Here is a 12,816-nt window from a genome sequence, read left to right as displayed (position 1 = left end):
AACAATATATTTTGTTATTGTCACAAAATCCCTGAAAAATCTCAATACTTGTATGACTTCCCTATCCTATTTATGGCCATGAGCATATAGTTTTATTTATAACAAAGGCTAAATAATTCTAAAACAGCCAAGCACTGTAGTGTCTTTAATGCTACTCAAATAAGATTAAATGGTATAGTTTTGGGGACTATTATGAGCCTCAGATTTGGTTCTCTAATGAGTATTTATGCCAGGAGAACGATTAACGTTTGATTGACTCAAAATAAACTCAATAAATTAAATTAAGTGTCCATGTTCATCATAATGAAGGAACATATCATCCAGTAAAATTGAATTGGTTTTGGACAACAACAGAGCTCCGTAGAGAGTACAGTATAGTACAGAGGAGTGCACTAAATCAGGCCTTGGCTACACTGACAGTACCTGTTAGAAGAATTAACTTTTATTGGTTTTGGTATTTTTATGGAATTTATGGAAGAAAAATACAGCCTATCATCCGAATAATCCATCAAATATTACATCTTTATATAATCTGGCAGTAATGTGATCAGACTTATTCTAAAAACAACTTGAGCAAATAACGCAGCACATGAGTTATGACTTAACGCTCAATTAACTATAGAAATTGTCACTTATTAATGTTCCGCCACCTGCATTAAAGTCACAAGAATTTGATGAGTCACAAACAGCTGGAGTTTCAACATTTAAACCGAAATGATGCATGGCCCGCTGTCTGGAGGCTGTACACTGCCGTCTGAGCTCGGAGCCAAAGCAAACACTGAAAGAAACATCTGGGTTCAATTCCCTGCTACTGTGACCAAATCTAGGAAGGAGGAAGGCGGGAAATTAATGTCATTAAATTTTCTTCAGTCAAGCTTCAAATCCTTAATTTGCTTGTGAATGTATTACATCACAGAGGAGACTGAATATCTGAGATAAGCTACGACAGCTGCACTAAACCCTAAATGCTTTCTTCAGGGCTATTGACCAATCAAAGATCCCAAGACCCATGTCAGCCCACAAACATACTAAAAGCACTGGTTTGACTAAAGGGAGCGACTGACTACATTCTACTTTAAATTATTCAGGAATTAGGAACTACTGGTTTTGGCTGAGACAAGGGAGCCATGCAGCCTGGAAGCAAATGTGCAGCTATGACAGACACAGCGCCGGCTAAAGCATGAAACATACAGCCAGATCTGGGCAAAAATATACTAAAATGCTTTAAATTATTTAACTACTCAGGAAGCACTTGTATCTAGCTTCCAAAGCCCTTCAACAGCTTGGTTTCACCACGCTGTTCATTTTCAGCTACTATTTTGGCCCAGGTCTGCTACAGCACGACCCAGTCATTCACCTGCCGGCTCATCCAGACTAGTGACATTGTCATAGAATGAAGCCCTTTGAATGGTCTGAATCTCTACAACACAGAGAGAGAGAGACAGGGAGGGGAGGGGTACGTTAAATTATTGGAAATCAAATGTATAGGCCTGAGTCAACAAGGCAGAGAAGACTAGTGTTAGTCGGCTTGAGTGAGAGACGAATCAATGTGCTTGTTAATAAGCAAACAGGTACACACACATGAATTTTACAGGATGTATTACTATTAGTATCCACTACGGTTTAATGTTGTTAGAAATGGGAGGGGGTGGGTACTTACCATCTTTCCACAGTTCACTCACAAATTTGTCAGTGGACTGATGCAGAAGCGTTGCCACGTTGTCATTTAGGGGGTCCATGTTCTTCATCAGCCACTCATCTGCTTTGTAGTCCACCTGTAGCAACGACATGGAACAACTCTGTGATATGGACACAATTATATCAGTGAATTATCATAATATATTGTGATATTTAAAAAACAAAAAGCCAAAACCACCTGATTAAACTTAAAAACTAATGTTAGTCCTAAAAAGTCTACATTTTTCATCATTCATCATTTATTAATCTTTAAAAAATATTTGCTCTATATGATCCAAAACACCAATCTGTGACAGATATTTTTTTACAGTATAACATTTTTAAAACTTTCAGATATTGTTAATAGCCTTAATAATCGTACATTGGTCGGGCTTTAACTAGAAAGTCTTTGTGGATGTGTTAACAAGCAATCATGAATTTCAAAGGGTTCTGGAAAATGTAAACATTTTTGTTAATATTTTAAATAAATTGTTGGGCAAAATGATTGTATATCGCTAAACTATGACACAATATGGGATGTGCTGAAGGTCATTCAGAAGAAAGGGGAAATGTAATGAGGAAGCATTAGCATTACAGTGATTCTCCATCAGTGAATGATGGTGTAACCCTGCCACAGACACACGTTTTAGAATAAGCCTGAGACACAAAAAAAACAAAATCTATACTTGTACATCTCATACATCGTGGTGGTCTATGTCAAATACTGGTTTCATGTAGAGGCCACCCTTATGTTGAAAACATTTACCACATTTGGCCCTTAGACTCTGCATTTCAGCTTCACAGGTTTTTCCTTGGAGCTTGAATGTTGGGGAGTTTTTGAAAGATTGTGGTGTAAAACGACACAGTCCACATAATGGAAAGCAGATGTGCGCTCAGCAGGTCTCTCCTTGACAAATGCTGAGTTCTGTTGCATAACAACTTTAATGACGTCCAAATCCACTCCTATACAATGTTGTATAAATCAAACCGGGACTCAGTATTTCCCTGAAATTCTACCGCAAAAGAACGTCGCAACTCTGTTTAATCTGAGCTCCGACTGGCAGCAACTTACTGTTTGATTTCTGCAGATCAGATCAGAGAGGAAAGGAGATATTTTGGAAAAAATGAAAGCGGCCAGAAATAAAGAAGCTGGTCAGAACTTAGATACAACAGGAAGTAAGAGAGTCATATATTTATCATCTGAATATTAAGAAACTGAACCTGTGCCGTCATGAATGAATGCTGACACATAAGTTGATTACTAAAGCAAGTCTTAAGCTCACAGTAACAATGAAACATAAAAATGATGTATCAGTCCTAACATCTGTGTTTTTTCTACAGTCACCGCCACTTCATTAGATACACCTGTGCAGTCTAATTCAATCCAATACAACAGTTCTGCTATAAATTCTCAGTTTTGTTGACATTGTCATTGGCGTTCCTAATATTTTGCATGTTAATGGACGTAACAAAATATTATGCACCCTAGTACATCACCATCACTTAGTACGACCTCAATAATAAACATATAGCAGAATTATCACCTTCCTGACAATGTCAACAAAAACTGAAAATGTATAAGCTTCATAAATGTAGAATTTATAGCAGAGCTGTTGTATTAGATTGCATAAGATTGCACAGGTGTACGTAATGAAGAGGCCAGTGAGTGTACATGTCTGCCTTTTCCTCTATTCCAGAAGAGAGTCTGACCCATGCTTTAAAAACAAACTCCAAAATGTATTTATTTATTCTTCAGTAAACTGTTATTTTCCAGGAAAACCCAATTTAGTTTTTTCTTTTGAAAACCTGCCAAGAGTGGACGTCCAACTTTTAAAGAAGCAAACACTTACACTCTATTTTCAGTGAAGCAAAGACAGAAATCTGCTGAGCTTCATTTTAAAATAGATGAAATGAGCATACCCTGCCGGCGTAGTGGATGATGCAGAAGTCGGCCTTATCTTTGAGCTGGCGGGGTTTCTGGAACTTTGAGTGTGTTCCCTGCTCCTGGATCAGCTTGTCTATAAAGGTTTTGTCTGTGGCTTTGGGGAACCAGCACTCCTCATCCAGCAGAGCCAACACTCCTGGAGGGTTCGCCTGAAGGAATAATAACACAAGACAGAACTAAAATGGTGCATGACCTACTCCTGCTATTCAGTCTGACAACTGCTCTTTCAGCATTTTAAACCCGCAGGCCACTAACAACAACCTTTCCTCTTTATTTATATGGAAATATCTCTATCAGACATCACAATGTGATACCCAATAAAAGACAAAATCAAGATATACACTAACTTTTCCTTCACAATTTAAACTGAAAATAGCACATTTTTTATTATTTTTCTGTTGAACTGTTTGTCAGCATAGCTAAATAATTCATGGTCAAGTGAAAAATCAGATTAGAAAGTAATTTCATTGATAGTAGCTGATCATTCACACTGACCGGCCTCTCAATGAGGTCGATGCAGGGCTGCAGGTCGAGGCCGAAGTCAATGAAGCTCCACTCGATGCCCTCACGCTGGTACTCCTCCTGCTCCAGGATGAACATGGTGTGGTTGAAGAGCTGCTGCAGCTTCTCGTTAGTGTAGTTGATACACAGCTGCTCAAATGAGTTCAGCTACAGGATGGGAAAGAAATACAAACATAAGACAACTCTGACTGGAAATGTGGGCAGACAACACAACTCAAATCCCTCTGACAACAAATACAAACACTATGAATTTCCTCTAACAACAACTGGACAAACTGTCGTCTTAGAGGATTAAAAACTGAAAAGATTTAAATTCAAACCTGGAAAATCTCAAAACCAGCAATGTCCAGGATGCCGATGAAGGAGGCGCCCTGTCGTTTGGTCCTGTCCAGAGCTCTGTTAATGCGATGGACCAGCCAGCGGAACAGACGCTCGTATGTGGCTTTGGCCAAGGCCTCCACAGCAAAGTCAGCCTGGAGGAAGGAAGAGTGGAAGAGTGGAGGGACAATATAGAAAGGGAAATTACTTGACCAAAGTCTGAGATGTAAAGTATAACGTGTATTTGTGTGTGGTTTGTGTGTGTTTATGAAATTATCAGACATGCTGCCAGGAAATCTACCCAGGAGAAATGGACTCTTATATCCTGGCAGGTCCGTATACCCCTAATGCTCCAAATGTCAGACTCAAATTAATATCATTTGGAACACCCAGACAAAAGCTGTATCTACTATGATAAAGAAGTCCACACAAGTACTACACTTTAAATGGTAATAAATAATTCAAGAACAGGTTTCAGTTTCGTAGATGGTAAAACTATTTGCTTGTCCTTTGTATGATATTGATGTAACCCATCAATGACAAGAGATCTTCAGTGGCCTCCTTTGACACTAAATAGCAGTGAAAAAGACCAGTTTCAGTTGTATGATATAATGGATCGTCATCAGTGTTACTGAGGATCTTAGCTTGTAACAAAGGAGGTTGAGATTCTGATTAGTTTTGTCTGACAATATGAAAGGAAACCTCAGCAACATGTTTTATTCTTTCTGAAAGACAGATGAAGGACATGCTGAATGAGTGATTGCACTGAGTTACGGAAGCTAGTGAACCAGAGGCAAACCTGGACGTGACTCTATAATGCATTCAAATAAGATTATGAGTAGTTTTCAAATTTTTTATATACTGCAGTTGCTCATCCTTGCATGTACAAGAATATGAAACCGAGTCTCCGTATTGTTTGTTTAGGTAAACATGCAAAGAGAGCATTATACTGTAGTTATACTGTAGTACTCTAACCTGGTGGAGATGAATGCATGTTCAGGTTTCTCAGATTCAGCCTGAGATATAAACTCTAGCACTCATGGTGTCAGTCAGTACTGACCTGTTCTTTAGTCTGTGCTTTCTGGACGTAGTCTCTTCCCACTTTGATCCTTGGTGACAGGATGGCTCTGGTGAACTCCATTACATTCATACCCAGCAGGTGACAAAGCTTCTGAGCAGCTGGAAGATATAAATGCGAAGGAAAAAAAGCACAAAAAAGGGAAAAAAGTAATTTAAATTAGAATAAATTGAATAAACAGTAGGTAGTTTAAAACTATACATTTGACTTAAACCTGTGTGTTCAATTTTCTCATCAAGACAAGAAATAAAACACAAATCAGAAATGATTTGTTAATGATTTGATAAAGGATCTTACCCAGTACTTTTTTGATAGCACTGTTTGAGAATCAGATAAATTACTATATATTTTTTATATAAATGTTTCTAAAAGGGATGGAAACAGAACTTCAGCCCAAACAATGATAGGACAACAAAGCTGTTTGCCTATTACTGAATGATAATATAATGTATCTCAAATCTTTACAAGATGTTTCAGATTATTTATGAAATGTAATAGAAAATGTCATATTTTACATGGCTGGATTTTGTGGAAAAATTGAAAAAGTAGTCCACATCAGCCAAATTTCATTACTAGAAAAAAACATCTGCTTCGGTCCCGGGTTCTGCTTGTTGCATTTGGGAATATCTCCGCGAGCTGCGTCATTGGCATTAAACTCATTCTCTCTTTCTTTCAAGTGCCAAATATGCAGTGCCACATGTGGAGGAACTGGAAGGCTGTGCCCCATTTCCTTTAGGAGTAAATCCTAATAATGATGTGATTTAATGGCAGGTTGACAACGCTCGGGGAGAGAAGATATAAATCACCCGTCCCTTCTGTTCTGTGGATGAGGTACACAAAAGTGAGGGATGCAGGAAAAGGAAAGGAGCTGAAGTGTGTATGGGAAGAGGAAAAGGAGGAGGAGAATGGTTGACCTGTGAGCTCAAAAGTACGAGGTTATGAAGCACATGCAAAAGAACAGCAGGGTGTGTGTATGCATGCTTGTACCTACTAGTATTATCAGGCATAGAGGCTTGGTCAGAGTTCCTCTCCTTCTTGAAGATAATGTTGCCAAACTGAAGCACTGATGACACCACCTTCAACATGGCTACAAATCCAGAGAAAACTGAATTATTATCGTAACACATCATCCATTTTGCTACACATGACTGTGTCAAACTGACAAACATGAAGTGGTTTCATGGGCGTGGACGGATTAAAAGAATCAATCAAATCAAAGAAACATCTCTTTGTATAATCCTCATACTGTATATATATATTTTTTTTAAAGTAGTATTTTTGGATCTAAATTCTTGTATCTTGTCCTCCTGTAAAATATTTAAATGTTTTAGACAACATCCTTCACTAATTAATGTTAAAATTGGATAAATTAAAGCATAAATTAATTGATTCCAATTAATTGATTTGGGCATACTTGCTTACCCTGCACAGTATATAAAACCATGCTTGACTGTTAATGTGTGGGTTGTATTTACTTGCAAGGCAATATCATAGAGGAAGGCTGTTTAGACATGTTTGTAAAAACTTAATTTACATTTACAAAAGAGGGTTGTTGCTGTCTGTTTTATTAATATCTCCTTCATCCCTAGAGTGGGTGCAAGTGAAAAGTCCTCTACAGCTGCATAGTATTATTCAAATTCACGTCGACTTTTGGATGACCCAATTCATTTCTGAATGTTTTGATCAAATCCCTTTCATAACTACCCTCTGCCACATATTCTGTTTATGACTAAAAAATCATAAGAGACTTTGATTAGTGATGTGTATCAAAGGCTGTTGCCCTATACTTAAATGATCCCACCAGGACATAAAAGAAATGGAACAAGTGGCGCAACCTTTAATGGAAAACATACCCAGAATCTCCTCGTGGGAGAAGCTCATGATGTGCATGGCATCCATGGTCTCTTGGAAATTGTCTTTGTCCTGCTGGCCCGGGATGGGGATGTTACCATTGGACAGGAAACGGTAGTTGTTGAATCCCTCCAAAAGCAGGTCCGCTGTGGACAGAAGAGTGGAAAAAACATTTAGAAGCATGGTTAGGATTCAGGAAAGGACTCTGGTAGCAAGTGACTTATTTCAATGAATTGAAGTGTTGGCAACTCCGTAATGTTAAAATGTATGCTTTTGACTATCTATCAATTTATTTATCTAATGAGTTATTAAATATCTACATCTTATCATAGTCTTTCAACTCCAAGTCTACTCACATTTGAGGTGCTCTCCAGCTCCAGCCAGCAGCTGGTAGAAAACATGGAAGGTGCGCTCATCTTTGGCTTGACGAATTGCTCTGGATTTCTCAAGTAAGTCTAACACAGAATAGTCAAGGGAAAAAAAATCTGTTGTGTCAGTGTTGCTCCAAATATGTTAATATCACCTCATAAACAAAAAACTACATTTGCTGACTTTATTTATATTTTGGAATCACAGGTGTCATTTTAAGTTTGATCAATGATATTGCTACAATATTGGCAACACATTTCCACAGCTGCATTTTTAACTGTGAAATAAAGGATACAGGTTTCAATATTGGCTCCGACAATGTATCCAGTAACATCAAAGTTGATCCGGATGAATTTCCCCTGCAGGAAACAGAAGATGAACGCTCAGGTAGTACACAAGACAAGATATACAAAAATTGATCGGCAATATAATGACTCAGTTGTAACACACACTGGAGCCTGTTGGTGAAGAGTGTCTGATAATAAATAAATAAATAATGAAATAAATAATCGTGGTAAATGATGGGGGATGATATACAAAGAACCATCATTTATCCTCCATTAACATGAACACTGATACAGAGTCATCTACAGGTCTGAGTTACTGAGCAATATTGTAAAAAACACATTTTTAATAACTTATATTATGTTTAACTTTATTTTGATACAGTCACCAATGAATGTTAAGCATTTCTATGGAAGCAGGTCCTAAGCCATAAAATACAGGTCTGGTTTTGAGATAAAGAAGTAAAAACTGTGAATAAGATTTCCTCTGCAGCAGGATGTGATCCACCAGTCTTTAACTAAGAAGACATTTTGGCCATTTGTATCATTTAAGTAGGCCAAGGCTAATGCTGAGAACATTTTATTCTGGTCAGCATTTTACAAGGCAGCACAGTAAGTTAGTAATTATAGAAGTATTTCCCTTAAATTTGAAAAGTCCATTCGCCACATTAATGTTTAAGCCAAGACTTTTCTCACATCCCTCATGTCCTTATGACACTATTAAGAGGTCTGCTGAGTGGAGCTGCCTTTGGTCTGAAAGGCTCCAGTATATCAAAGGCTTCATTAATGACTAGCAGGCGCCTGCATCAGACTATATGGTCTGAGTAATTTCTGACAGGAAAAGTTGGATAATAAAATTACTTTCAATCAGTTTTACCTCTGCCTATTCTATAAAATTAACTCCAGTCATGAAGATGCTAGCACGTGACCTAAATCTGATCTATTCACATTTTGAGACACACATTAAGAATGCAGCTCACCATTTCATTTTTCAGTACTTACAAAACGTGACGAATTGTCATTTTTCACTGTCTTAGCATTCCCAAAAGATTCAAGGATGGGGTTGGCTTGTAAAAGCTGACGCTCCAGTTCACCCTGCAAAAAAAAGAGGGATGTTACAGCAGTCCTTCATCGCCACATGAAAGTCAAGAACAAAGAAAAATAGTAGAAAATGTATTGTGAGCCATTAATTTTCACTGAAAACTGAAACACACTGAGAAAACACTGCATGCAGACAAAGACAGCAGGCACTTGAAGAACTGAGCCCACATATTTTATCCCTGTGTACATACACTGAAGAAACAAAGCCAGAGAGATGATGATCAAAATTGTGACACTCATACAACAAAAAAACTAAGTAAGAGGAAGAGGAGTTATTATTTATCAGTGGACACTAATTGTCCATATTCAATTGTTTTAAAACTCATCTCAATCTGGCATTCATGCAGACGAAGACAAAAAACTCCACACTAGGTTAAACATAATCTGACTTTGCTAAAATTTAACATATCATTTAAAAACGAAATATTTAGACTAATCTGAATCAAGTAAATTAATCCCTTAATCATCATGACAACACTGAAAGTGCTTGGTCATAAATATTGTAACAACTTTGTGCTTTGTGGATGGTGGTGGACAACATATCTAACAGGTTTCTGGTGTTGTGGATGATGTCAAAAAAGCTGAAGTGAAGTGACCGCACCGATTAAAGCCAGTAAATGAGAATTTTTTTATAGGACATTAGATTGAAAGCCAAATGGGAGAAGAACAAACTACTCCAGCTGGTGAAAGTAGAATCATTATTTTTGGAGAAGGACGGAGTAGTCGGGCAGTGACTCCGTCCTCTTAGGATTAATCTGACCACAATAAACAACAGACTCTAAACTTGTTTTATAAACCTTTTGTCAGGCTGGACACTTTAAGAGGCTCAATAAATAAATGCGTGACTTGTGCAGCTGTTTAGACAGGTGGCTCATTACGTATCCATGTAAGCCAATTTGTGGACTTTGTCATGACCAGAGAATCCAAAATGTCTGTGAGAAAAAAACAGCTTCTTCTGCAACCTTATTTCTCTTCTTGTGGCCGAGTGAAATATTTTCCCAATTCGTCAAAAATAGCTGCGCACACTGAAGGTCTGATGGGGCCATTTTCCACATGTCTCACTCAGGATGTGAGATATGCAAGTTGATCTTTGGCTAGAGAGCATGATGGGCTGCTTTTAATTGAGTTTTTGTGCTGCTGGGATGAAACAGGGCTGAACTGGATAAGACTTGGTCCTGTTCCAACTATCAGAGCAGTGCCACAGCCCGCAGAGTGCAGAGTATTCAAACCAAAAGTCTTTGTTGCTATATAAACACAGTCCTGTGGTGCAAGTTGGTAGCTGAAATTGTTAATTGGAAACCTCTACTCATATGTGTGGTCTGCTTTATGCACACAAAAACAATAAGCAGATTACAAACACCAGCGGGGGTCCAATTTAGCATCGTTAGAAGTTGACCCACATTCCTGTTGCTAAGTGAGCGTGTCAGACATCTGACAGCCATCATAAGTGGCTCCTCCACTTGAGATGGCCAACTGTTGTGTAGCTGTGGCCACATACAAGCATCTGTCTACACTACAAATAAACCCCGTCTTTTTGAGGCCAAAAGAAAATCCTTGTCCTCTCCCCCCTAACTAATTATTTCACGTCTCTGCCTTCAGAGGAAACATTTACAGCTTGCAGCAACTAGTGTGTCTCTTATCAAAAGCTGTTTGTCAGGAAGGGCAGCAGGCCTTACAACAGATTGAGAGGAATAAAAGATGATCAGTCAAAAGTGTTCCATTAAATCTTCTGATATGGATGTCGGTCGTAGATGTGTACTCGCTGCTAAACATCTGCTCCAGAGGTCACAAGGCCACACAAATATTACAAGTCGCTCTTTTCACCAGCAAGAAAAAGCCGAGTGCTACTTGGAAGTGGCACAAAGCATTTAAATGTGGACGGGAATAAGCTGATGTGAAAAAGTCATCTGGGCCAACAGAGCTTTCAGACTGACTCCAACTTAAGAGGTTCTCCATTCGCCACTAGGTCGAGTGATTATGATGAGCTGGTTTGAAAATCACCACAATCATTTATTTGCATGAATCTAAGCTAAACATGTTGGAATTTTCCAGTTCAACTTTAAAGTGCGTCACATTATCGTCTGAAGCGTTTCAGAGTAAACGCTCTGAAATCAGACCTCCGGTATTCTGTGCTGTAAGCCTGTAGAAGTTTGTCCAGTCAGTCTGTGAAACCAAGGTTAGCTTATAGTATAGAGTAGTACACAGCTGTGGACAGTATCAACTGGAGTCATCAGTGCAAGATCAAAATGTTGTCAGCAGTTTGTCTTCATTATAACTACTGTAGTCAACAATGCAGTTGTTATCAATAAATATAACATCACGTTTGAATGTCATGATTATATTGATTATTGCTGAGTCATTTACAAAATACCACTAATGTAATGTCTTATTAATGTGGGTTAAGTTGGGCTTTTTTGACTACAAAGAAGTGAAATTTTTCATTGACTGGCTGATGAACAACAGAAATTAAAAACTTCTGTATTATTTGATCTGATTCAGTTGATGTCACACGACAGATTTATGGCTATGCTTGATGCAATTCTGTTTTGTTTTTCATTGTATAGACAAAGACAATTAGATATTTTCCTCAAATCGTTCATATTCAGTCAGCATGTGTTGTGGATTTGGACACACACAGTTCTTGAACCCCGAATGACAAGCAGAGACATTCGTCTCTTCTGAAGCCATCTGGAACCAAAGTGTAAACGCTGATGATTCTTATAAGTTAGACTGAATGGAACATACAGAATTAGTCAGTAGATGTTATGTCAATAACCTGCTTCATTACACAGGCAAATAATTATCTTAGTAGCTCAATAGTTTATTAAAGAGGATTAATGCAGTGATTGAATTTCTATGAGAAGAAATGTCCTCACATTGCAAGAAATGTAAGTGTTAGAACGTTTAAAAGAAGCAGCTCTTACTATCAGCGTGAGGACAGAAAATACACAGCATGCAATACAAAAAGTTAAAGCAAAACTACAGCAGCTGAATTAAGATGGATAGAAACCATCAACTGCCCAACTTCAGGTAACATTAAAGGGTTAATAAATACATTTTGTGGAAAAAGAGTAAATGGCAACAGAGTGGGTAAAGCACCCCTTTTATATTGTAAGTAAGGTGAAATAGGTGAGAAACTACATACTACTCACATAAAACAGGAGTCCACTCTGTAGGACATGGGGAGATTCAATTGTTATTATGTAAAATATAAATAATAATGTCATGGAAACAAGTGAACCTGTAGCTCAAGCTAAACATATTTCATACTATGCATTAGCGTCTAAGCAGTCTATGAATGGCATTAGCAACAGATGTTATTATAATACCTCAGTGGTCTGTAATCCTGGCCCTCAAGACACAGATTACTGTTGGTGTTCTAGATAAACAGGTTGTTTGTACCCTGTGTCTCAGGTATACTGTAGTTCAGTCACTGGTTAGATGACTACAAGGACTACCTGCAGGGCTCTGGGTCCTGATGACCAGGACTGAAAATCACTTGAGTTTTGCAGTAAAACCTTCTAAACATTAACTTCTGAATGCTTTAAACTTTAAATTAAGGTGTGGTCACCAGCTCTTAACAGAAATAACATATATACCTTAAACTATAATAAGCATTTTTTTTAAAAACTTTTCAGGCAGAAAATTGCTACATTTCAGACAGCACAAGA

The 12,816-nt window shown here is 37.9% G+C and overlaps 1 protein-coding gene across 5 annotated transcripts in view; it reads right to left on the bottom strand.

Moving 5' to 3' along the window:
• LOC133989276 (myosin-10) overlaps window positions 1–12,816 on the bottom strand; it is a 50,985-nt gene that overhangs the window by 15,105 nt on the left and 23,064 nt on the right. For 2 of the 5 annotated variants that reach the window (XM_062428130.1, XM_062428129.1), the window contains 11 exons: window positions 12,298–12,315; window positions 9,047–9,139; window positions 8,056–8,119; window positions 7,748–7,846; window positions 7,394–7,537; window positions 6,532–6,627; window positions 5,523–5,641; window positions 4,465–4,617; window positions 4,118–4,291; window positions 3,598–3,771; window positions 1,661–1,775 (listed from right to left, as the gene is read on the bottom strand). In XM_062428130.1, the coding sequence (XP_062284114.1) occupies window positions 1,661–1,775; window positions 3,598–3,771; window positions 4,118–4,291; window positions 4,465–4,617; window positions 5,523–5,641; window positions 6,532–6,627; window positions 7,394–7,537; window positions 7,748–7,846; window positions 8,056–8,119; window positions 9,047–9,139; window positions 12,298–12,315 (1,249 nt within the window). Of the gene's footprint in view, window positions 1–1,357; window positions 1,421–1,660; window positions 1,776–3,597; window positions 3,772–4,117; window positions 4,292–4,464; window positions 4,618–5,522; window positions 5,642–6,531; window positions 6,628–7,393; window positions 7,538–7,747; window positions 7,847–8,055; window positions 8,120–9,046; window positions 9,140–12,297; window positions 12,316–12,816 lie in introns of all 5 variants that reach the window. The other 3 variants (XM_062428131.1, XM_062428132.1, XM_062428133.1) reach the window with 2 other exon arrangements.

This window comes from Scomber scombrus, chromosome 2, assembly GCF_963691925.1.
Source record: "Scomber scombrus chromosome 2, fScoSco1.1, whole genome shotgun sequence".
Lineage (NCBI taxonomy): Eukaryota > Metazoa > Chordata > Actinopteri > Scombriformes > Scombridae > Scomber > Scomber scombrus.
This window is presented reverse-complemented; position numbering and strand designations above follow the sequence as displayed.